General features: G+C 36.0%; 1 protein-coding gene and 1 pseudogene across 9 annotated transcripts in view; both read right to left on the reverse strand.

The window, feature by feature from the left end:
* COL11A1 (collagen type XI alpha 1 chain) overlaps positions 1-25883 on the reverse strand; it is a 217187-nt gene that overhangs the window by 185582 nt on the left and 5722 nt on the right. For all 9 annotated transcript variants that reach the window (XM_086717705.1, XM_025933656.2, XM_086717706.1 and 6 more), the window contains one exon: positions 2980-3147. In XM_086717705.1, the coding sequence (XP_086573831.1) occupies positions 2980-3147 (168 nt within the window). The remainder of the gene's footprint in view (positions 1-2979; positions 3148-25883) is intronic.
* Positions 23056-23726, reverse strand: LOC112872228 (superoxide dismutase [Mn], mitochondrial pseudogene; annotated as a pseudogene).

Below are 25883 nucleotides of genomic sequence, written 5' to 3' on the forward strand. Positions count from 1 at the left end.
AATGTAAAGTAAAAGCATCCACTCTGTTGAATGACTGCTGTTAAAGAAAAAATACTATTACTACTTTTGATATGCATGTAAACATAAAATCATACATATATAATAATCATAATTCACACTGAATATATCAAATTCAATACTGATTCTTAAAATGGGCTTTTAATATCAATAGATAGTACATGCATAAATAAATTTTATATAGAAAAGTCACAAAATTTCATTATTTGATTTTAATTTTCTCAAATTGTGGTTAATATATTTCCATGTGTCATATGTCTCCCTTTAACTAAAATACCTTTTGATGTAGCTTGGTGGTCAGCAGGATTTTGAAAATGAGGAGGGAAGGCCATTTTTGCATAGTGAGAAAGCTCACTTAATCTAAAAGAGACAGAGACTGTCTCTCAGCTTCACATCATTCACTGGTTCTGTGATTATATTGAAATACTTTACATTTCTAACACCTAATCCATCACTTGGGCTTAAATAGTCTTCTCTCCAGATGGATATGAAGATAAAGATCAATATACACAAAGTTTCTTGTATAGCATCTGTCCCACAGCAGGTGTTCTAGAGAAGGCAGATAGAACTTGTAAATTATAGCTTCTATTCAGGTCACATGTACAGTGTTCTCAGACAGTTAAATTAAAGGTCTCAAATAAGGACTTTAGAGGGCATGTACCTTAATTAAACAGAATTTTGCAGTGACCATCTGATAACGCTTCAGCCCCACCCCAATATTGAACTTTCCAATACTACTACTTACTTTTTTCATTAGAAAAGAAGTCGCTATTATGTCTTCCCATAATGGAAGAAAGAGTATTCCAAATAATTTCTCAAAGATCTTTTTTACTCATTTGATAAAGAATAATATTCATTGTTTGGATGTTTTTAACTATGAAAATATCACTGATCATTTTTATTAATTGCCGTTTTGCATTGTTTGACAGGAAGCTTTACCCAAATGGAAGATTAAGTTTAAATTCACTTGCGTGGGACGGGCAGATGAGGTCTCTATCAGAGGAGTCTCTTCCTATCTGAAATAACTGTTTTGAGAATTATGTGCCTAAGTCACAATATTGTGAGAAGGGGGAAAAAAAAACCTTCAGTATAAATGAATATTGTTAACTCTCATGAAAGGAGAGCCCAGAGGCATACATTATATTCTTTTCCACGGATAACAGAAATGATTGGATTAATCAAACTAACTACCAATTTGGAAGGCACAAAAACTGACCCTGAAGTGATGAACCAAAATATAAAAAATTAAAAATTAACTTTTTGAGTATTTCTAAAGCTTTTCCATTAATGTATTTTTCCCTGTTTTTTTTTCTCTTGACAATTCCCATCCCTATCCTATTTCTGCATTGGAGTGCAGATAAATAGAAAAGCAACATTATTTTTACATTTGCAGCTTTTAAATTAGATTTTTAACATACTTTTATGGTTTTAATAACTATTTTAATTTTTAATTCCAAAGTCAGAAAAATTGTGCATTGACATTCTTTGTATTTGCGGATTGTTGCTTTTGTCCATCACAAAGGATTGCAAAACAAGAAATATTTGGGAAAGATCAATGAATTGATCAAAATAAATGTGTTTGCAAAAATACTTTAAAATGTCCATCCATGAAAAATATATTACCTTGTTTTGTAGTTAGTCCCTTGATTTCTAATTTTTCTATTGTTAGAAAATAGTTTTTTGTGAAAAGAGATAATTCAAATCCCTTCAGGTAGGGACAGTGGAGAGGATTATATGAAGAATTTAAATGATAAATTGTTTTGGGGTGCCTGGGTGGCTCAGTCAGTTGAGCATCTGAATTCAGCTCAGGTCATGATCTCGCAGTTCGTGGGTTCAAGCCCCATGTCGGGCTCTGTGCTGACAGCTTGGAGCCTGAAGCCTGCTTCAGGTTCTGTGTCTCCCTCTCTCCGCCCCTCCCATGCTCGTGCGCTCTTTCTTTGTCTCTCTGTCTCTCAAACATAAATAAACATTAAAAAAAAATAAACAATAAATTATTTCTGAGAGGATTCCAAAGCACTAAAAAGAAACACTTGATAGTATAGTGAATATTGGCTTTGGCAACAGACAAGACCTGGATTAAATCAAGACCCCTCGTAATGTGGACAAGTCCAAGAACCTGAGTGAAACTCTATTTCCTCTTCCATCAAATAAGGATGGGAACACTCAATTCAGTACAGTTGTAAGAAAAAAATAACTGATGTGTGCAACAGCAGACTTGTAACAAGTTACTGTTTTGACTATGTGACACTCAGAAATTGTCAGCTCATCACTCAACTCCATTTCCCTACATTATCATGATTGCAGATAATTAGTGTTATCAGGTTAATCAATACTTTCATGGAAAGAAATAATATTCACCAGGTATTTTTCAATACCATTACAAAAACTTTCCAGGTAAAGGTTTACAAACTCTCTAAACCCAGATCTCCTTATAACTGTGACATGGGGCTTTTACTCTATTTAAGAGAAGAACAGGATCCCAAAATAATACTGAATTATCTGTTTTATAATATATTCTAAAGAAGTATTTCTTTCAACAGAAACTTAAATTAATTTCATAAAGACACTCACTAAGTATGTCTAAATCCACATGCCCATTCAAGCCACATGGGTAGTCATTATGGGTAAAACTGCCATGTTATCCAGTGAATAAATTCTATAGGATTATATGCAGAAATGAGCTAGATATAATGTTGTTTTCAATTTTTATCATCTGGAAATAAAATGATAAATTATTAAATTTTCAAATAAACATATCTTCTGTGATTGTGTTGAATTAAAACTGGCAATTATTAAATCATCAGTTATTTCCATTAAGTCACCTTAGTGACCACAACGTATTCAGTGTCCTATATAGGAAAGAATTATATCTGCCCCAATAATTGTGCATTATACAGCATGATAAAAAGACACAAAATAATTAGCAAAGTAGTGACAGTTCTAGTAAAAAAGTGAACCTACCTGAAAATAATTGTTTTGTTGGAGCACTGAGTTGTGCTTGCTTTGAAACTCTGTAAGCAGTATCCGAACCTTTTGAATTCTTTCTGTTTGTGCAAAAGCCCGTTGTTTTTGATATTCCCTCTGGAGAATTGTGAAAATCTAGAACTTTTAGTACATCGACTGGAGCAGCTGAAAAATAAATTAAAGGCAAAAAAAATTGAACAAATAATCTAGCATAAAAATGAGTATTTTTAAAAGAGAAAACTGTTTATTATTCTACTCTCAAATCTGTCACTTAACACATCTCCCTGTTATCTGGGTAGGAGACTGAGAAGTGGGGCAGCAGGTAAAATATAAACTAAAAAATTCTCAATGCAAAATATCTCAAATCAAGAATATATTTGTGGAAAAGCAAACAGAAGATATTCATATTTTGGGGGGGATAAGCAGATTTGGAATTGAATATATAAAATATTTGTTACCTGGTATATATTATGTATTTAATATATAATAGAATATATGTAAATTTACAATCTGATGCATCTCCATTACAATTTATAAAGTCTTTAATCATTCTAAGTAATTTCACTATCTGGAGTTAAAGTGAAGGCCAGCATCTGGACATATTCCATTAATTTCTAATAGATTTACTATTCAACTATTTATAAGATACATAAAGGTGATTTTCATGGTTCAAATTCACAATGAACGTTATACATAATGATTGCAAAATGTGCAGTTACTAAGCCATATTGCACACACAAAGTTAAAAGTTGTTAAAAAGAATAGGTAACAAAACATGCCTATATTCTATTGACTTTTTGTCTTTGTTCAAAAATAAAAATATTCAGAGAAGGCTATGTGTTGGCCAATGTATTACTGAGCATGTCTGAGACATAAGTCCTTACTGCAAGTATATAGGTTCTAGTTCAGAAGTAAAAGAGATCACTTCTACCAATAGAAGTGAACCAATATTATTGATTTGAAAAGTTTTGATGTCAGTTAAAAAAACAAAACAAAACAAAACAAAACAGAATTTCTATCAAATTTCAAAATATGCTGGGATTTATAAATATATTGTTTCTGGAAGGACTTAATGAGAATGGGAATAGGACTGATTTTAGAATCAGAAAATATCATCACAATTCATCACGATCCATAAAGAGTGACCTGTAATGGGGTGCTGTTCTTTGAAAATTATGATTTCAGAGTGCCTGAGTGGCTCAGTCAGTTAAGCAACCAACTCTTGATTTTGGATCAGGTCATGATCTCACAGTTTGTGGTTTCGGGTCCCATGTCAGGCTCTGCAATGACAGCACAGAGCCAGCTTGGGATTCTTTCTCTCTCTCTCTCTCTCTCTCTGCCCCTCCCCAATTTGTGCATGGGCATACACTCACACTCTCTCTCTCTCTCTCTCTCTCAAAATAAATAAACTTTAGGAAACTCTAAAAAATAAAATTATTATTTTTAACTATTTTTTTTATAATAACCACCAGTTCATTACAGAATACATGAATGAATGAATGAGTGCTTGTGAGCACTGTATACTTGGTCATTTCCTTAGTTAATTAAATTTTAGGGGCATTTACTTCCACATGTACAAATATATGTGGATGAAGGTTTCTATAATTTACCTTTTAGAGTATAACAAGTGTAATTTCCTTTAACAATACTCTGTATACCTATTTTATCAAGCCTCTGAGTGAAAATCAACATACTATCCAGTATAGGGCACATTCTTCCAAATTATTAAAAAAGAAGAGAAAAATATTCTCTTTATGGAAATCAGACAATTCAAAGGGATCATCAACTCTACCAAATATGACACTCTCTAGTTTAGCCTTGGAATACTTAAAAGAATAACAGCATTCAAGAACATTTTTGCTGTAGTCCTGCTTGTGATGGTCAATTATTTTAGGCCCATAGGGATACTGGACGTTCTTAACTTTCTTTTCTCTTATCATAAAGTAAAAAAGAAAGTTATAATATTTTTAAATTTTTAATAATTTCTATTTTTTGAGGGAGGGAGCATGCAAGTGGGAGATGGGGCAGAGGGACAGGAAGAGAGAATCTTAAACAGGCCACATGCTCAGCACAGAGCCCGATGCAGGGATTGATCCCACAACCCTGGGATCATGATCTGAGCTGAAACCAAGAGTTGAGACTCTAACAATTGAGCCACCCAGGCGCCCAAGAAAGTAGTCATTTTTAATAGCTTTCATGTCTAGAAAGCCTAATATGTGCCAGTCACTAAGCTAAGCTCTTTATAGACTTTTCGGAGCATATGTTCTTATCCCTACTGTGCAGATGAAGGAATTGAGAGCCAGAAAGCAAACTAAGGATACTCCTGAGATCTGGGCAAACATCAAATCTAGGCTCTTTCCACTTCACCACCTTCATTGCTCTACCCCATAAACAAAAACTCTGTAAAAGAAAGTTAAAACATAAATATAAATATACAATTATCTTGAGACAGTTAATTGATTCCTGATGTTTATATTTGCTTTAAATTAAACTCAATTTATGTTTCAGGGTCTAAATTCCTCTTAAAGAGACTATTTATAAAATTCATAGCATCTTATCTGCTTATTTTGTCTTATCTTCTTGCTCTGAGGCCATTAGCAAAAGTACATCTGAATAGGGTAAAGACTCAAGGACAGACATGAACACAGCTGTGAAGGCTGTAATTCTGTGAAGAAAATGATGCAGTCCCATGGTCATGGTCCCAATTGCTTATGGGCAAATAATAACTAAAATAAACTGCACATGCCACCTCTCCAAAATATCTTTCCACAGGATGATATTTTCCAAGAGTACAGATTTTGTCACACGTGCTTCTTCCTACTTTGAAATAGTGTGATAAAAACACATTCCCTCTATAGGATTCAAAATAAGAGCTCTATTTTTAAAGCCTCACAAAATTCTTTATAGAGACGCATTATATGAAATAATTCATTCTTCAAAAATCAATTAAAAATAGGGACAAGTAAAAACCTAGATTTCAACTAGGTTTTTTTTGTTTTTCTAAAAAGGCATATCAAGGGGCACCTGGGTGGCTCAATTGGTCAAGCGTCCCACTTTGGCTCAGGTCATGATCTCAAGGTTAGTAGGTTCAGTACAGAGCCCACTTAGGATCTTCTGTCTCACTCTCTCTCTGCTCTTCCCCCCCATAACTAAACATTTTAAACAATAAAATAAAGATAAAAAGGCATATCAAGTTACAAAAAATGTAAAACCTGGTTAATCAAGTTTTAAAGTTTTTCCCTTCAAGCAAACTAAATAATAAATTAAGCCACTTTGAAATCTGCCTGCTATTTGATTTCATAATCATAGCATTTAACAAATTCTCATAATAAGAATTCCATGGTTTTATACATACACACATACACATATACATATACACACACAGAGAAATGCTTCTTCATATTTTATTAACTGAATTGCAATTGTTTAAATATTAAAAGCAGTAATTTGTTATAGCTTAACTTGATATATCTAAAAAAGCAAAATTTCCATTTTCAAAGCAATTCTTAAATGCCCTTTATATTTGAATTGTTTTCTTGTTGCCAATAGCTGATGACATAGATCATGATTAGAATTTCAGATGTACCCAATCAGCACAATATTTTGTTAAACAATGTTTTTCCTGCCTTTTATTGTATACTGTTGCAGTCTATTAAATGGGAGAATAAGATATCAGAGCCCAGTGCATTACTACAATAGCCATTTAACTGGTTTCCATGTCTTTTCTAATCATTCTACATACCACAACTTGAGCAAGTTTCCAAAACACCAGGCTTTATGTCACTCTGCTGCTTAAATTCCTTCAGTGAACCCAGTAACTTCTGGATGGTATGCACAGAACTTGCATATAAAATCCTGAAGATCTGAACACATCCATTTGTCCTGCCTGTACCACCCCTAGTGTGGTATGCACCTCCATCATTTGTTTTTTTGGTTTTTTTCATTGTCATTTCCCCTAACTCCTTCCTTATTCAGCACTGTAGCTATACTGAACTCAGACTTGCCAGAACCTCTCATCTTCTTTCTCCTACCTCTGGGCCCTTGAACCCCATTTCCCCTGTCTGAAACACTTAGCTTCACTTCACCTGAGGAATACATACGATATAAGTCATGTGTAATCTGCTCCAGAAAGCATTTCCTATCTCCCAAAACTCATTTAGATATATGCTTACCTTTATTATAGCACTTTTCACCCTTGGTTTTAATTTTTGCCTATACTTAATTTTTTTTTCTTTACTAAAACTAGAAAAGAACAGATATGTATACATACACATACACACACGTACATGAGCTCTATAAAATACTGGTTGAGTGTGAAACATGATAACGTGAAAATACATAGAAGCAACTTTCTCTGAAGTCCACAGGGCTCTCTTGTCTTGAAACAAAAAATTTGAGGGCCTACTATGTCTTTTTTATTATGTTCTGCTGATCTCTTAAACATCCCGACTCATTCATTGATTAGTCTGTCCCAAGTCTTTAATCTTTTCCCTCTGTTGCCTTCAGTGTCCACATGGATTACTGATGTAAAGGCTCACAATGCTTTGATTGTTTCATCTCTAATTAATTCCTCCTCTAAACTTCACATACTCCCATGACCAGTAAGGAGTAGATGACAGCAATACATAGCGTTGAAGAACTGGGATTGCTCTGAATCCCACTCCTGGCACTTAGCATATGTGTGATTTGGACTCAGTATTTAACTGCTTTGTCCTCAGTTTCTATATCCGTAAAATGAAAATAATAAAAATATTTACCTAAGTTTATGAGCTGGCATTTGTGACAATGCCTTAGCACAGCAGCAGGAAAAATTATGCCTGTGGGATAAGACCTTTCTGACTATTTTTGCAAAGGTACATGACATAAGAATGTTTTTTTTACATGGCTAAAAAAATTAAAAGAAGCATAATTTTGTGGCACGGGGGAATTATATGAAATTTAAATTGCAGCATCTACAAATAAGAATTTTATAATACTATAGCTACACCCAATCACTTATATGCTGTCCATAGCTGCTTTTGCCCTACAAGAGTTGTATAGCTGTGATAGAGACTGTATAGCTAACAGTAGCTGAAATATCTACCATGTGGTCCTTTTAAGCTGAGTCCTAAAGGATGGGTAAAAGTTTATAAGCCAAGAGGAGGGTGACAGAAATATCAGATATGCAACACAGATACAAGACAGCATAGAGTACAAGGAAATGAAAGTAATCATAGTTGCCTGACAAGACATCAGCACTGAATAAATTTAAATGTCCAAATTCTCCCTGGGTGTATCATGGCTGCTGAGGACCTCTTGAGAAAAATCAGATATCCACCATGGATATTAAGAGCTACAATCTCCAAAGGAAACATCCACACTAACTCCTATCTACTTCTCCTACCCCAAATGTTATGGTCCAGCTGAAATAAACTTCTCTTAGTTTCTAGAATATATTGTGCTCCCTTTCTGGGGATTTATTTTTTCAATCCTTCCTAAATTGGCTAAGGATAATTGTTTTTCAACCCTAGCTGTGATTAGAATTTCCTAGAGAACTTTTAAAACATAAGAATGCCTAGGTACTACATAAGAACTTATAACTAGAATGACTAGGTGAAGCAGGAGGCAGGGAGGGCAGGCATTAATGTTTTAAAAGTTTCCCAGATTAATCTAATGGGTAGCCAGGATTAATGCCAGGTGGACTGAGACCTAATCAACCTTTTGATCTCCACCTAATCACTACTTCCTTCAGGAAATCATTACTTATCTCTCCCAGGCTTGGTTATATGACCCACTCACATGATCTCAAGTACCCTATACTCCCCTTGGATAACTCCACACTCTATTTTGTTTGCTTGCTTAATTATCTCATTTTCACTCAGGCACAGGGTATGTCTAAACTCCCTGTTACAAACTCATACCACCTAATTTCCCTCTCTCTCTCTGCTAAACTTATAATTTATTGTTTGATGTCTGCTTCCCCTAATAGATTGTAAACCCTCTGACAGCAAACATCAGCACTATAGATGTTCACTATAGTATTCATAAATAACATAGCAGCTGACACATAGTAAGTAATCAATAAAAGTACATTTAATGAATGAATGAATAAATGAATGACTGAGCAGCTACATCCTGCCTTAGAGCTAAAGTTTCTTTCCCACCAGTCTGAGAAGGAACATGAAGAGGGTTGGAAATGGCCTTTACAAACAGCACCTTGAAGTGCTTTCCAAATCAGATTGTTTCCATTTGATTCAAGTGTGGCAAGAACACAGTTCTCAAGTGGCCTTTGTAAAGTAGGTGCTTTCCCGCTTCTAGGGAATCACTTACCTTACCTTGTACCTCACATCACAGGCCACATATCAGACATATTATAGGATAAATAAAAATAAAACAAAACACAGAAAGAGTTATAAACTATCTCCCATCCAGTCATGGAATGCTTTGCTGCTTTAGATAAATATCAAAACACCAGAAGTGCTACTGTGTTTATGTGGTGGTGGAATGCAGGGTTGACAAAAGAAAAGTCAGAGTCAAGTGACTATTATTATAATTTAACTAACACCAATACACTTCTCTACATCAGAATCACAAGAGCTCTTAATAAAGAGTCTAAAAGGTAGGATATGACAGGTGAATAGGCAACAGTTAATAACTTAGCTTCTAAGGCTGGAACTGCCCAACTTCTAATCCAAGTTTTTCCAACATCTAGTTCAATGTCTGGTCCAAGCATTTATTATCCCTGTGACTTTGGGTAACATACTTATGCCTCTAAGACTTAATTTCTCCAATTTAGCCTCATTTTGAGAATTAAATAGGATAAAGCATTTTATTCTCTGATGATAAGGTCTAACACATAGTAAGTCCTAAATAAAAATAGTATCTGAGGAAGAGCCAAGATGGCAGAACAGCATGGAAGATTTTTGTGTCTCGCATCCATGAAATACAGCCAGACCAACACTAAAATATCCTACACAGAGAAATGATTGGAGGATTAACACAACAATCTGCACAACCTGAACCACAGAATTCAGCAGGTACGTGGCATGGAGAGGTGAACTTGGGGAAAGAGAAGCCAGCAGAGGGCAGGGAGCCACTTTTGCAGGCGGAGAGAAGACGGAGACTTGGGGGGGGAGGAATAGAATACGAGAAAAGCACCCCTTCCCAAAAGCAGCTGGAGAGAAAGTAGAAAATTGGAAACAGCCGCAGGGACTAAACTACAAAGGGAGAAAGGAGAAAGAAGACGGTTTAAATTCCATTAAGACAGTAAACGAGGGGAGTGGAAACTCTGCAACTCCACAGCTCCATACCTGGTGGTGCTCTGGTGGGAAGGGTGAATCCCCAGGAACAGAGTGGGGTCCGGGAGGTTCTTGGGCCACATGGGGAAAAGAGGTTCCACTGTTGGAAAGACTTTTGGTAGAGACTGTTGAAGCCACCTGGCTCCAGCAGACCCCAGAAAATGACCACATTTGCTGGTGCTGGAAACAAGGTCTTTAAGGGTGAAGCCTGGTGCCAGATGTGTGTTGTGATTTTCCATAGTCCCTGAAAAGCTGCTGCTACACTATCTCGTGAACTTTTTCTGGGGCAGGCTGGCACCTGGCCACAGTCTCGGGGCACTGGCAGCAGCAGGGTCCCACAAGCGTTCCTGGGTGCAGCCGACATTCAGCCATTGCTTGGTGAGACCCTCCCACAGAGGGGCGGAACGGGTCAGAGCTGCAGTCCTTCAGAATTAAGGGGCCAGGGAAAACAGCCGCATCTGAGACAAAACTAGAGAGAGAGGTACTGCCTGGGGCTTTGTCACAGACAGTGAAGAAGAGGGGAGTGGATGAAAGCTGAAGACAGAGGACTGGTGCAAGATTGCTGATCCGGGAGAACAGACTGGGTAGCTGGCTGGCACCATTTTCACCACTTCCGCGCATGTGCATATACACCTATGAGCCCCACAACAATCCACCACAGTAGGCTAGCAGCGCCATCTAGTGGAGAATGGAGCCATTACACTGAGCCCCACCCAACTGGGCCAACCTTGCTCTTCAAGAACACAAGTCGCACCGCCTACTTAGTTTATGGACTATAAAGAGCTACACAGTCAGCCATCTAGGGGAAAATGAAGTAATTTCAGTCCTATTTCAATCTGTTAGCAGGTACATCTATTCAATTTTCTTTCTTTTTTTTCACTTTTACACTACTTTTTTTCTTCAATACAGAAAGAGAAAAAATTAATTTTTATATTCAATTTCTATTAAAAACTTTTTCTTTATTTTTTCTTAATTTTTTTGCTTTTATGTAATTTTTTCAAATTCTATTTTACTTTGATCACTTTATTGTAGTCTACTACAGTTTATTCACTCTTTCAAATTTTCAAACGATTTCCATTTTTTCTCTTTTTTCTTTTTCTTTTCTATTCTTTTCCTTGAATATAGAACAAGAAAATATTCATTTTTATTTTTAATTTATATTAAAAATATTTTCCTTTATTTTTCCTACTATATTCTTTACTTTTGTGTAAATTTTTTCAAATTCTCTTTTACTTCAATCATCTCATTTTAATCCCCTTCAGTGTATTCATTTTTCGAATTCTCAACCGATTTCCTTTTTTTTTTCTTTCCCCCCCTTTTTTTTTCTCTAATATGTCAAACAACTGTCAACACCCAGACAAAAACACACCTAGGATCTAGCATCATTTATTAGATTTGTGTGTGTGTGTATTTAATTTTTTAAATTTTATTATTTTTTTAATTTTAATTTCTTAATTTTAATTTTTTCTACTTCATTAATTCCTTTTCTCCTTTCAAAATGATGAAACGAAGGAATTCACCCCAAAAGAAAGAGCACAAAGAAACAACAGCCAGGGATTTAACCACCACAGATACAAGCAAGATGTCTGAACCAGAATTTAGAATCACGATAGTAAGAATACTAGCTGGAGTCAAAAATAGATTAGAATCCCTTTCTGCAGAGATAAAAGCAGTAAAACATAGCCAGAATGAAATTAAAAATGCTGTAACTGAACTGCAATCACGAATGGATGCAGCGGCAGCAAGGATGGATGAGGCAGAACAGAGAATCAGTGATATAGAGGACAAACTTATAGAGAATAATGAAGCAGAGAACAAGAGGGAGATGAAGGCAAAAGAGCACAAATTAAGAATTAGAGAAATCAGTGACTCATTAAAAAGGAACAACATCAGAATCATAGGGGTCCCAGAAGAGAAAGAGAGAGAAACAGGGGTAGAAGGGTTATGTGAGCAAATCATGACAGAAAAGTTTCCCAACCTGGGGAAAGACACAGACATCAAAGTCCAGGAAGCACAGAGGACCCCCATTAGATTCAACAAAAACTGACCATCAACAAGGCATATCATAGTCCAATTCACAAAATACTCAGGCAAGGAGAGAATCATGAAAGCAACAAGGGAAAAAAGTCCCTAACATACAAGGTAAGACAGATCAGGTTTGCAGCAGACTTATCCACAGAAACTTGGCAGGCCAGAGGAGTGGCAGGATATATTCCATGCGCTGAATCATAAAAATATGCAACCAAGAATTCTTTATCCAGCAAGGTTGTCATTCAAAACAGAAGGAGAGATAAAAAGTTTCCCAGACACACAAAAATTAAAGGAGTTTGTGACCATTAAACCAGCCTTACAAGAAATGTTAAGGGGGACTCTCTGAATATTCATATATATAGATGGAGAACCATCTATCATGCTAATGGTCAACAAAAGAAAGCTGGAGTAGCCATACTTATATCAGACAATCTAGACTTTAAAATAAAGACTGTATCAAGAGATGCAGAAGGGCACTATATCATAATCAAGGGGTCTATCCACCAAGAAGACCTAACAATTGTAAATATTTATGGGCCAAATGTGGAGGCACCCAAATATATAAAACAATTAATCACAAACAAAGAAACTCATCGACAGTAATACCATAATAGCAGGAGACTTCAACACCCCACTCACAGCAAGGGACAGATCACCTAATCAAAAAATCAACAAGCAAACAATGGCTTTGAATGACACACTGGACCAGATGGTCTTAACAGATATATTCAGAACATTTCATCCTAAAGCAGCAGAATATACATTCTTCTCCAGTGCACATGGAATGTTCTCCAGAATAGACCATATACTGGGACACAAATCAGCCCTCAACAAGTACAAGAAGATCGAGATAATACCATGCATATTTTCAGACCACAATGCTATGAAACTCAAAATCAACCACAAGAAAAAAATTTGGAAAGGTAACAAATACTTGGAGACTGAAGAACATCCTAGTAAAGAATGAATGGGTTAACCAAGCAGTTAAAGAGGAATTTAAAAGGTATATGGAAGTCAATGAAAATGATAACACCACAACCCAAAACCTCTGGGATGCAGCAAAGGTGGTCATAAGAGGAAAATATATAGCAATCCTGGCCTTCCTAAAGAAGGAAGAAAGATCTCGGATACACAACCTAACCTTATGCCTTAAGGAGCTGGAAAAAGAACAGCAAATAAAATCCAAAACCAGCAGAACAGGAAATAATAAAGATTAGAGCAGAAATTAATGCTATCAAAACCAAACCAAAACAAAACAAAACAAAACAAAACAGTAGAACAGTAGAACAGGTTAATGAAACCAGAAGCTGGTTCTTTGAAAGAAGTAACAAAATTGATAAACCACTAGCCAGTTTGATCAAAAAGAAAAAGGAAAGGATCCAAATAAATAAAATCAAGAATGAGAGAGGAGAGATAACAACGAACACAGCAGAAATACAAACAATAGTAAGAGACTATTATGAGCAATTATATATATGCCAATAAAATGGGCCATCTGGAAGAAATGGACAAATTCCTAGAAACATATACACTACCAAAACTGAAACAGAAGAAATGGAAAATTTGAACAGACCCATAACCAGTAAGGAAATCAAATTAGTAATCAAAAATATGCCAAAACACAAGAGTCCACGGCCAGATGGCTTTCCAGGGGATTTCTACCAAACAATTAAGGATGAGTTAACACCTATTCTCTTGAAGCTGTTCCAAAAAATAGAAATGGAAGGAAAACTTCCAAACTCTTTCTGTGATGCCAGCATTACCTTGGATCCAAAACCAGACAGAGACCCCACTGAAAAGGAGAACTATAGACCAATTTCCCTGATGAACATGGATGCAAAAGTCCTCAACAAGATATTAGCCAACCAACTCCAACAATACATTTAAAAAATCATTCACCACGACCAAGTAGGATTTATACCTGGGATGCAGGGCTGGTTCAATATCTGCAAAACAATTAACATGATTCATCACATCAATAAAAGAAAGGACAAGAACCATAGGATCCTCTCAATAGATGCAGAGAAAGCATTTGACAAAATACAACATCCTTTCTTGATAAAAACCCTCAAGAAAGTAGGGATAGAAGGAGCATAGCTCAAAATCATGAGCCATATATGAAGGACCCAACATGAATATCATCCTCAATGGGGAAAAACTGACAGCTTTGCCCCTAAGGTCAGGAACAAGGCAGGGATGTCCACTCTCCCACTGTTATTCAACTTAGTATTGGAAGTCTTAGCCTCTGCAATCAGACAACACAAAGAAATAAAATGCATCCAAATTGGCCACGAGGAGGTCAAACTTTCACTCTTCGCAGATGACATGATACTCTATATGGAAAACCCAAAAGATTCCACAAAAAACTACTAGAATTGAAATCATGAATTCAGCAATGTTGCAATGCACAGAAATCGGTTGCATTCCTATACACCAACAATGAATTGACAGAAAGGGAAAGCAAGTAATTGATCCCATTCACAGTTGCACAAAATAACCATAAAATACCTAGGAATAAATCTAACCAAAGAGGTGGAAAATCTATACGCTGAAACTATAGACAGCTTATGAAAGAAATTGAAGACACCAAAAAATGGAAAAAGATTCCATGCTCCTGGATAGGAAGAACAATACTGTTAAAATGTTGGTACTACCCAAAGCAATCTACATATTCAATGCAATCTCTATCAAAATAACACCAGCATTCTTCACTGAGCTAGAACAAATAATCCTAAAAATGTGTGGAACCAGAAAAGATCCCGAATAGCCAAAGCAATCTTGAAAAAGAAAACCAAAGCAGAAGGCATCACAATCCCAGACTTCAAGCTGTACTAGAAAGCTGTAATCAAAACAGTATGGTACTGGCACATGAACATTCAGATCAATGGAACAGAGTAGAGAACCCAGAAATTGACCCACAAATGTATGGGCAGCTAATCTCTGACAAAGCAGGAAAGAATATCCAATGGAATAAAGACAGTCTCTTCAGCAAGTGGTGCTGGGAAAACTGGACAGCAACATGCAGAAGAATGAGCCTGGACCACTTTCTTGAACCTTGCACAAAAACTAAAAATGGATGAAAGACCTAAATGTAAGACAGGAAGCCATCAAAATCCTTGAGGAGAAAGCAGGCAAAAACTTGTTTGATCTTGGCCACAGAAACTTCTTACTCAACATATCTCTGGGGACAAGGGAAACAAAAGCAAAAATGAACTATTGGGACCTCATCAAAATAAAAAGCTTCTGCACAGCGAAGGAAACAATCAGCAAAACTAAAAGGTAACCCACAGAATGGGAGAAGATATTTGCAAATGACATATCAGATAAAGGTTTAGTATCCAAAATCTATAAAAAACCTATCAAACTCAACATCCAAAAAACAAAAAATCCAGTGAAGAAATGGGCAAAAGACATGAATAGACACTTCTCCAAAGAAGACATTCAGATGGCCAACTGACACATGAAATAATGCTCAACATCACTCATCATCAGGCAAATGCAAATCAAAACCACAATGAGATACCACCTTACACCTGTCAGAATGACTAACATTAACAACTAAGGCAAAAACAGATGTTGGAAAGGATGCAGAGAAAGATGATATCTTTTGCATTGCTGGTGGGAATGCAAGCTGGTGCAGCCACTCTGGAAAAGAGTATGAAGCTTCCTCAAAAAATTAAAAATAGAACTACCCTACGACCCAACAATTGCACTAGTAGATATTTATCCAAGGGATACAGGTATGCTGTTTCGAAGGGACACATGCACCCCCATGTTTATAGCAGCACTATCAACAATAGCCAAAGTATGGAAAGAGCCCAAATGTCCATCGAATGGATGAATGGATAAAGAAGATGTGATATATATATATATATATATATATATATATATATATACACATATATATACAATGGAGTATTACTCAGCAATCAGAAGGAATGAAATCTTGCCATTTGCAACTACGTGGATTGAACTGAAGGGTATTATGTTAAGTGAAATTAGTCAGAGAAAGACAAAAATCATATGACTTCAACCATATGAGGAGTTTAAGAGACAAAACAGATGAACATAAGGAAAGGGAAACAAAAATAATATAAAAACAGGGAGGGGGACAAAACAGAAGAAACTCATAAATATGGACAACAAACTGAGGGTTGCTGGAGGAGCTGTGGGAGGGTGGATGAGCTAAATGGGTGAGGGGCACTAAGGAATCTACTCCTGAAATCATTGTTGCACCATATGCTAACTAATTTGGATGTAAATTTAAAAATAAATAAATAAATAAACTAGTAAAAAAATTTTAAAAATTATTTAAAAATATAAATAAATAAATAATAAAAATAAAAAATAATATCTAAAAGCACTATGTCCTTAAATATTCAACTTTTTTCAACATCTTTTATAGTTCATGTGAGCACCACCCATATTTCCCCAGAGTTAGAATTCTCTTGATTCCTGCTATCCATTTCTCCTGACCACTTTGGGAAATCTCCTTACAAAAGAATAGAAGACTGAACAGGTTTCCATCTCTAAAGGTCCATCAGATATCATCCAGGAAGTTCCCTGACAGCTTATGCAATCAAATGAGTTTGAATCTGTATTTTCATGTTCACATTTCCATTATTACTCTATAGCATAAACAGACATTAATACACTATCATTGGCATTTTCCCCTTTCAATAATTTCTTTTTGTATTGCAGAACTGTAAGTTACATACAGCAACTGTGATGTGAGTTATTTAGTAAAAGGTTTGTTAATTAAAATTTAAATTAAAAAAATAAATTAAATAATTACACAAGTTTAAAAAAAGTTTCAAAAACTAATATTTTAATGTCTGTCTTCTGATACTATTTCTACATTTATATCAACACATATATGCTACATACCAACCTTGTATTGCAAACAAATATGAAGTACTAGAAAATAAAACATATTGACCTAAATTTTCCCTTATTAAAAAACATAGGTTTGGAAGTTCATCTTTAAGTGACTCTGTGGCACAAATAATGTCAACAGAAATTACATAAATTTCCTATGTCCCAACATAGGTCTTTGTACCTGAAATGATCAGATTTCTGTATTCTATAATATAATAATTCTATAATATAATATAATATTTGTACTATAAAATGGGATAAGTAACTGTTTGAATACATTAATAAATTGCAAGCTTCTAAGATTTTGGTTGTAGAGCTTACACTTAAATACGCCTGGGTATGGGAAGTGTTTAGAGTTCCTTTTATCCCCAAGAGATTCTATAATAAACTTAAATGTTTTGTCATTTTATTAAATTTTTTTTTCAACGTTTTTATTTTTTTATTTTTGGGACAGAGAGAGACAGAGCACGAACAGGGGAGGGGCAGAGAGAGAGGGAGACACAGAATCGGAAACAGGCTCCAGGCTCCGAGCCATCAGCCCAGAGCCTGACGCGGGACTCGAACTCACGGACCTCGAGATCGTGACCTGGCTGAAGTCGGACGCGTAACCGACTGCGCCACCCAGGCGCCCCTGTTTTGTCATTTTAAACCTATATTTAGAGAGAGTAGATATCCCTACAGAAAAAAAAAATGAATAAAATTAATATAAGTATCTCAAGGCTCAAGTTTTTGTTGGGCTTCTTGGAAAAACTGTATCATTGCTATTCAAACAAAGAATAGCATTAAATTGATAATGACATGAACAAAGACACATATAAAAGAGTAGCCTGTAGTTTTAGGAATTTTGAAGTTAATTTCATCAAAACCAGGCACCTAAAAAGACTAATGGTAATACCATTTCAGAAAACAGAAACCCAACAATCAAATGTAAATGTACTTTCTTATAATCTCACGAAAATACCAGCTTAAAAAATCAGTTACACAGTGAAATTCAAAATTGGATAGGCCAGGGTAAAAGAAATACATAGTGAAATATTCTGAAGAAGAAGTAATGGAAAAAGTGTGACTCCCACCACAATCCATTGTACCCACATCCCACTATGGACTGTTCATTTTAATTCTGACCTATTCGGTGGTTGAAAGAAATGCATAAATCGCAGGATCCTAGCCTCGATTTAGCACTGATTCAAAATAACAAATAAATTTGCTTTGAATAACAGAATGTATGTTCATTTCCTTAACATTTAATATATTTATATGTAGTGTCTTTTAGGTCTTCACCTGCAAATATCACCCATCTACTTTCTAAGTAACCACAAGTCCCACATTATTGCTCTGTTAAACCAGGGAAACAAAATACAAACTCCCATTACCGTTTGATGCAATTATAGTCTCTTAAAACAACTGGATCAATGTGCATGGTGTCCATCAAATAAGTAAAATGATTTACCAAGCGGATTTTTTTTATTTTAATTTTTTCTTTTATTTGAGAGAGATAGTGTGTGCATGAGCAGGGGAGAGAAGTGGAGAGGGAGAGAGAGAGAGAGAGAGAGAGAGGGAGAGAGAGAGAGAGAGAGAGAGAATCCTAAGCAGCCGCCACGCTCAGCACAGAACCCAACAACATGCTTGATCCCATGATCCTGGGATCATGACCTAAGCAGAAATCAAGAGTCAGCCACTCAACTGACTGAGCCACCCAGGAGCCCCTACCAAGTGGAATTGAAGTGTCACATTGACTATGTCTAAAAATATGTAAAATAAAATTAAAAACTATGGAAATTATTTGGATAAGAATGGCTTAGATGCTACCCAAATAGTTTAAGACAACATTTGTACTCCTTGTCCTCCAAAAATAACTAATTCTACATTTTGTATAGGGTCTTAAAATAAAATCTCTACCTTTAATTTAAATAAGTCATTACTTTTTATAAATGACAAATAGACTCATAGGAGAAAAATAAATCGGTAAATGAAGGTTGAGGAGGCATGGAAGTTAATATCAAGTAAGAAAGGTAGAAAGGCCTCAATTAGATGATGTCTGAGCGAAGTCTAGCAAGGCCGAAGAGGCTCCTCTGTCCTGATATTTTGACAGAAGAGCATTCTAAGCAAAAGGAATAACAAGTACAAAGAACCTGATGTAGGAGTTGCCCCAAATGGGAGGAGTTGGAGGAAATGCAAGGAGACAATTATGTCTTCAGCAAAGAAAATAAAAGCGGTCAGAGAAGCAAGGGTGAAGCAGGTTGGAGGCAGGTTGTATCGGTCCTGGGGATGTTCATGGAGTTTAGATTTTATTCCAAGTTAAGATGGAAACCTACTGGAAGTTAAGGGGAAGAGAGGAATAACCTGAATGAGTTCATTTTCCAGACCACTGTGGCTGTTGTGTTCAGAACTGACTACAGAGGGCACTACAGTGGAACAGACTGTGCAGAGAGCAGACAGGAAGCAACTTGCCACTCTCGAGGTGTAAAATTTTGTCAATTTTGCTGTTTTGGACTGAAAGATGAAATACTGGGTCAGATGCTGGATATACTCTGAAAACATAGCAGACAGGGTTGCTGATGGGTTGGATACTGGAGTAGGAGAGAACAAGAGTCAAAGCTACTCAAGCATTTTAGTTTGAACATCATGACTAATTGTTTTGCCATTAGCTGACGTGGGAAAGATGGTGAGAGGAATGGGTTTCAGGAGTTCTGCAATTCAGTTTGGGGCATGCTAATTTTGAGATGACTTAATACATTCCACTGGAAATGGCTAAATAGGCAGTTGGGTATATGAGTCTAGAATTCAGGGAAAATACCTGGGGTAGAAATAAAACTTTGGGGGTGACAGCCTATTAACTTTATTTAAACTGTAATTAATTAATGACACTTATTTTAAAACTCTATTTGATATAACTTTCTGTGAAAGAAATCATTATGACTTAAAAAATGCTTATAATAGGGGCACTTGGGTGGCTCAGTTGGTTAAGCATCCAACTTCAGCTCAGGTCATGATCTTGCAGTCCATGAGTTCGAGCCCCATGTCGGGCTCTGTGCTGACAGTTCAGAGCCTGGAGCCTGCTTCAGATTCTGTGTCCCCCTCTCTCTCTGCTCCTCCCCCACTCATGCTCTAACTCTCTCTGTCTCTCAAAAATAAATAAACATTAAAAATTGTTTTAAATGCTTATAATAAATATCTTATCCTCTCAATTAATCTAAATAGAGATCTTGGTCCAATATATGAATCCTCAAAGACAACATCACCAACAACAACAAAAAACTACTTATAATTTATGTCCTAAAACATGCTATAATTTGGATAATAACAAGAATGATCACATTTAAGGTTTAAAAATGTCAGGCTCATCTTTGTCTTTTAACAAATTTTCTAAATATGTACACACATTTTGTTTAATGTATCCCCTTATAAAATAGGAAGATAATTCATTCATATATCTTTCAAGTTCATAATGGCCATAACTCTGTATCAAGTGTGACTGTACTAATTATCTTGCAGAACTTCAGGTGACTTTACAGTGAGCTGGCTATTCCAGAAATAGCATCAAGGCCCCAGTTCTCAGGTTGTCAGAAGACCCAATGGTTGCAGCCAAGTGGAACCAGCTAATATTGATAAATATCAAAGTATATACTGGCTTTGCCAACTTAGCCACCTCCTTGTATTTTTTTAATTAGTCACATGATTCTGTGCTATGCAGAAAAATCTATCCATACGGTCTTCTGTTATGTGGCCCTAGTCCATTGTCCTAACCACAGCACTCCCCTGATAACACACACGCCCCATGAGAATAGACACTGGCATGCTATCCTTGTAGTCAGGGCACTTAACACTGATTGCACATAGAAGTGAGTCATTTAATTTTCACGGTTATTGAACACCTTAACCCTGAACTTTCTTGTATCATAAAAAGCTTCTATGAAAATTGAAAGCAGAAATAATATCACAACTCTGAGTATGGCAAAGGAAAGAAGAAATGCCAGCTGAGAGAGTGATACTTAAAAAGTTTGGCATTTCTGATTTACAGTGGCCAAACCGATTAAAATGTTTATTTTAAAACTAAGATTACAGTGCAATACAAGCATTTGACTTTAATGTTGAGAAAAGCAATATTTGCTAGTATTTAGTTTATTACATGCTATGGACAGGAGGATTAGAAAAAAAGCATTATCTATATTACAATCAGCTGATCTATCAAATCAGTTTTTGCAGAGTTATTACTGTTGGGTAATTGAATATTTATCAAATGATCTGTACATAGCAGATAAATAACCTTTTACTTGACTTCCAGTACCCTTTTATACAAGCCAGACACATTCCCATTTTTGTGTGTATTTAATTTCTTGTTACAGAAGATCCATAAGCCCTTGGATGTGCATCAAAATTATCTGTGGAGCTTTATAAAACACCTATGTTTGGAATCCATACAAAATAAATCAAAATCCACAGGGATGGGACTACAAGTGATTGTGATTATCAAGCCCTGTGTTCTTGACTTTAGTAAAATCCCTTGCTTGTGAGGTCATTAATTCATACGATAAACATTTATTGGCCATCTATTATGCTCCAGGTTTAATGCTAGAAGCCAGAGTTTCTTACATAGATGAAAAAGATTCATTCCCTGTTTTCATTTTATCATCAAAAATATTCCGTGATTAGCATTCAACTTTGGAGTAAGTGTAATGGTGTAGCATGCTTTAGGATGCTTTGCAAGGCCAACTACCTCAGTCTGCATGGTGGAGGAGAGTTATTTCTTTAAGAGATAATTTCTAAATCCTAAGCAAAAAGCAATGATAAGCAGTTTGGGAGAGTATGTAAGGTGTAAATCATAGCTTGCTTGGAGGCAAAACAGAGACTGACATTTTCAGGAAACCACAACAATATCAGCACTAATCTGTTCAATATACTTTTGTAGACACTGGCAATAATTAATATATATATAACCTTATATAATCTATCTCAGGTTGTTAGTTAGGCTATTGAAGAGCAATTCATTAGAGCCTGACCAACACTTTTCACTTCATTCAACAAAGATTTATCAGATGCTAACTGTGACAGGCTCTGTTCTGTGTGCTTGGGACACACTAAATAAAATAGACAAAGACACCTATCCTAATGATTTTAGGACTATGGAATGGATAAGAACAGAATACAAAAAATATATAATATTCTTCCAAATTATCCAAAATCTATTGTATCCAAATAGATGTAACCACTATTAATCTTACTAGGCACTTGAAACTTTATATACTCCTTGCTTAAAGATGATACACATAATATAATAATTATAATACATGCATAATATGCAAATTACTTTCTAACCTGAAGAATGAGTGAGCTAAAATAATCATGAAGCAATAAATATAGATAGGCTATTCTTTACAATAGTTACTAAGCAAAATCAGAAATTCCTAATAGCATACAAAACCCAGATAAAAGTTTCAAAATAAACATATGACAGGAATTTTCCCAATTATTACTTTAACAGATTGATACCACTCTTGGATTAAACTGTTTTGTTCACCAGCAAACAGTGAAATGATGATTTACATTGATGTCAAAGCAACAGTACCACTTCATATGGTGTTTCTCTCTATCAGAAAGGAAACTACAATTTTAGAGGTCTTCTAGTGAATCAGTAACTTCAAATATGTAGAAGCAACCTCGGAGAGAATGTGCAAAAGTGTTCTTCAAATGAGGAAAGCTAGAGAGACATCCCAAGTCTTTGACTTACAGAGAAGTAAAGAAAGAGAAGATCTAATTACTGCTGACACGACATGAGGAAGTCACTTCACACCACTGTAATTTAACTAGATTTAACCTTGTTCCAGTCCACTGGGCAATGTAAGAAGGATAATTAATAATCTAAATAGTGACAATATTACATACTGTGCATTCTGGCATCTTGGCAGACACTGGGGACAGAAATAAAACTAAATCATAGTCATTACCCCTCAGCAACTCCTTACAGAAGGCTAACATATAAATGAGTAATTTTTAAAATAATGACCTTCTTTTGCAAATTATGTATCTTTTAGTTACATTCTTACAGTCGATTACACTCCAAACAGCTTTTAGATAATCAGATCTGACACTTTTATAGTGAAGGTAATAAGCATACTACCATATACGTGTCTCCACGTATACTACCATATATGTGGAATAAGACCTGTTGTTCTTTGTGATGGATACTGATTGGAACAGGAAGCAATTTGTAAGTGTCCTTATTACTTAATGAAACCAAGCCAACCACAATCTGAACCTTGAATGCTAACAGACACAGCTGTCAACTTCTCCTTAAATAAGTCAAAGGAAGCAAAGTAACATTTGCTGGTTCCCAGCAACAGCCCTTTTTGTTCTCCACCATCATTAGGGCTTAGGTTTATTCTTGAAAGAGTGGTATGGCCTCCACCACTGAACTTTAATGCAGTCTGAAGAGCTACCTGAATTATAACATCACTTTATGCCAAATCCTCTCTATATTCCTCCTTGGTCGCATTCAAATTATGCATACAATTGCCATGACGTGTACTGTCGTGCAGCTGCATGATTTTGTGCATTAATATTAGGCCCCTGGGCACTATAACCATAAGTCAGGGATGCTGTGTGCAAACATTAGAACACACCATGAAGTAAGCATGGACAAATAATCAAAAGCACGGGCTCTGGAGCAAGACTGTCTAGGTTCACATCCTGGGTCTATCACATAGGAGCTGTGTGACATCGGGCACGATAATTAACTTCTCTGTTTTTCAGTCCCTTCATGGATAAAATGGATATTTTAATATTAGCTTACTTCCAGGGCAATTATCAAAAAGAAATGAGATTCTATATGAAATGTGCTGACAACAGGACCTGGTATGTAATAAGCATGCATTTAGTGTTACGTGGAGATATGAAATCTGATCTAAATCTTGAAGTAGAAGACATTTGCTAGGTGGAGGAGAAAAGAACAGATATTCCAGGGAAGGAGAATAGCACGTTCTAAGCCAGAGGAGAATAAAGGCAAGAGGTTTAAGATGGCTGAAGTGCAGGGTAAATGGGGGCAGGTTTGTGGCAGGTGGGAAATGGCTGTTCATGAGCCCAGACATACAGAGGGGTCCCATCGTGAAGGGCGCTCTATATCATGCCAAACCATTTGGACCACACATTTATCTTCAAAATCAGTGAAATATTTTGAAGACTCATCAGCATTCAAAAAGAAGAGTGACAGCTCATAGGTTGTGCACCACTGTCAGACTCAAAGAGAGAGGTCAGAGAAAATACCACTTGAATACACACGGCTCTTCTTTCTCTTCAGAGCCAAGAGCACGAAGTGCAAAAGTGCCTTAGAGTTTCTTATTAGCTTTGTCAGGAATTGCAACCACTGCTCTTTCTGGCAGTCATCCTTTGGGAAGTTGTTTGTGAACAGCTGAGTGAGGAAGGAAAGCCAACCACCTCACACAGTGGAAGGTTCACGCCTGTAAGCCCGGATGCCAGTTTACCAGTCAGACAGAGGAAGGAAGCTTCCACTGACACTCTATGCGCTCAAGTTCTATGAATAGGGACCTTCATTTGCCTGTACAGTACAGGGCCATTCAAGAGCAATTAAATTTGTTTAAAATAAGAAAGAAATGCTTTTTAAGGAAAAAAAGGAGGTTTGAAGGGATTGTAAAAGTTGATTGTGCTAAAGCACTTTTACACAGGTTTGTTTTAGTTCTCAATTGTCAAGTCGTATTTAAGCTGGTCTCTTACTCTGAAATATGATAACCTTTCTTTTCTCTGAGTTCTTTCTCCTAAATTAATAGCACTGTCTCTAATTCCATGCGCAGCAAGCAAAGAGTTTATTTTACCAGATAACAGTAGGTCTGGTGATCAGCCAATGTCTAAAGAACCACTAGCCAAGTCAGTAGTAGGCCAAAGACTGCAACCGATAGATACTACTCGCTAAATCACTTTAAAATCAACTTTCATCTTTACCGGCTAGTATTATTCAGGTTGAGTTTGGAGACAACGGAAAAAAGGGGGGAAAAGCCTATAAAAATAAAATCACATTAGGGTTTTGCAAGAAAAAGAAATACATATGTCAGACGCATTATAATAAAGAAGGCTAAAACTAAACTTTATGAAAAAAACTAAAACTTTATGTTCTGAATTAAACTGCAAGAGACGTTGGAAGAACAAAGTCCAAATTTTGGAAAGTCATTATAGTATACCAAAAGCTACACTGAAATCTACATTTAAAGTGAGAGAATTTAGGGAACACTGCAACTTTTTTATACCATCTGTGTATACCTCTCTTTCTTCTTTGCTAAGGGACAAAACTTCAATGGTCTAAAACAAAGTTTGGTTTCCTCTCACCACTCCCAACTCAGGTCACATTTCCCCAGTATCAAATGAGGGAAGTGGAGGAGAAAAAGCAGAAATGCAGATCAGCTCTCAGCCCCCACTCTGCAGTTGCCTTGAATTCCTAATGATTACACCAACTGCCCCTAATTATTTCTCCAAAGGTAGGAGGAAAAGAAAAGTATGTTTAGGATACAATAGAATTCTGGCTTTTGAATACCTAAGTATAATCATTAAAAATGATATAAAGTGATGGGGAGAGCTCAGTACTTATAAGAACCCTGTATTCATACAAATTGTTAGAGTTGATCATGAATATAAATATTTAGCTTCCACAGTATCTTCTTCAGGATGCTAGGGACATGTACTGCTTTTTCCCTAAAGATAGGAAAACTC

The sequence above is a fragment of the Puma concolor genome, chromosome C1 (assembly GCF_028749965.1).
Source record: "Puma concolor isolate L17-30 chromosome C1, mPumCon1.1.hap2, whole genome shotgun sequence".
Taxonomy (NCBI): Eukaryota; Metazoa; Chordata; class Mammalia; order Carnivora; family Felidae; genus Puma; species Puma concolor.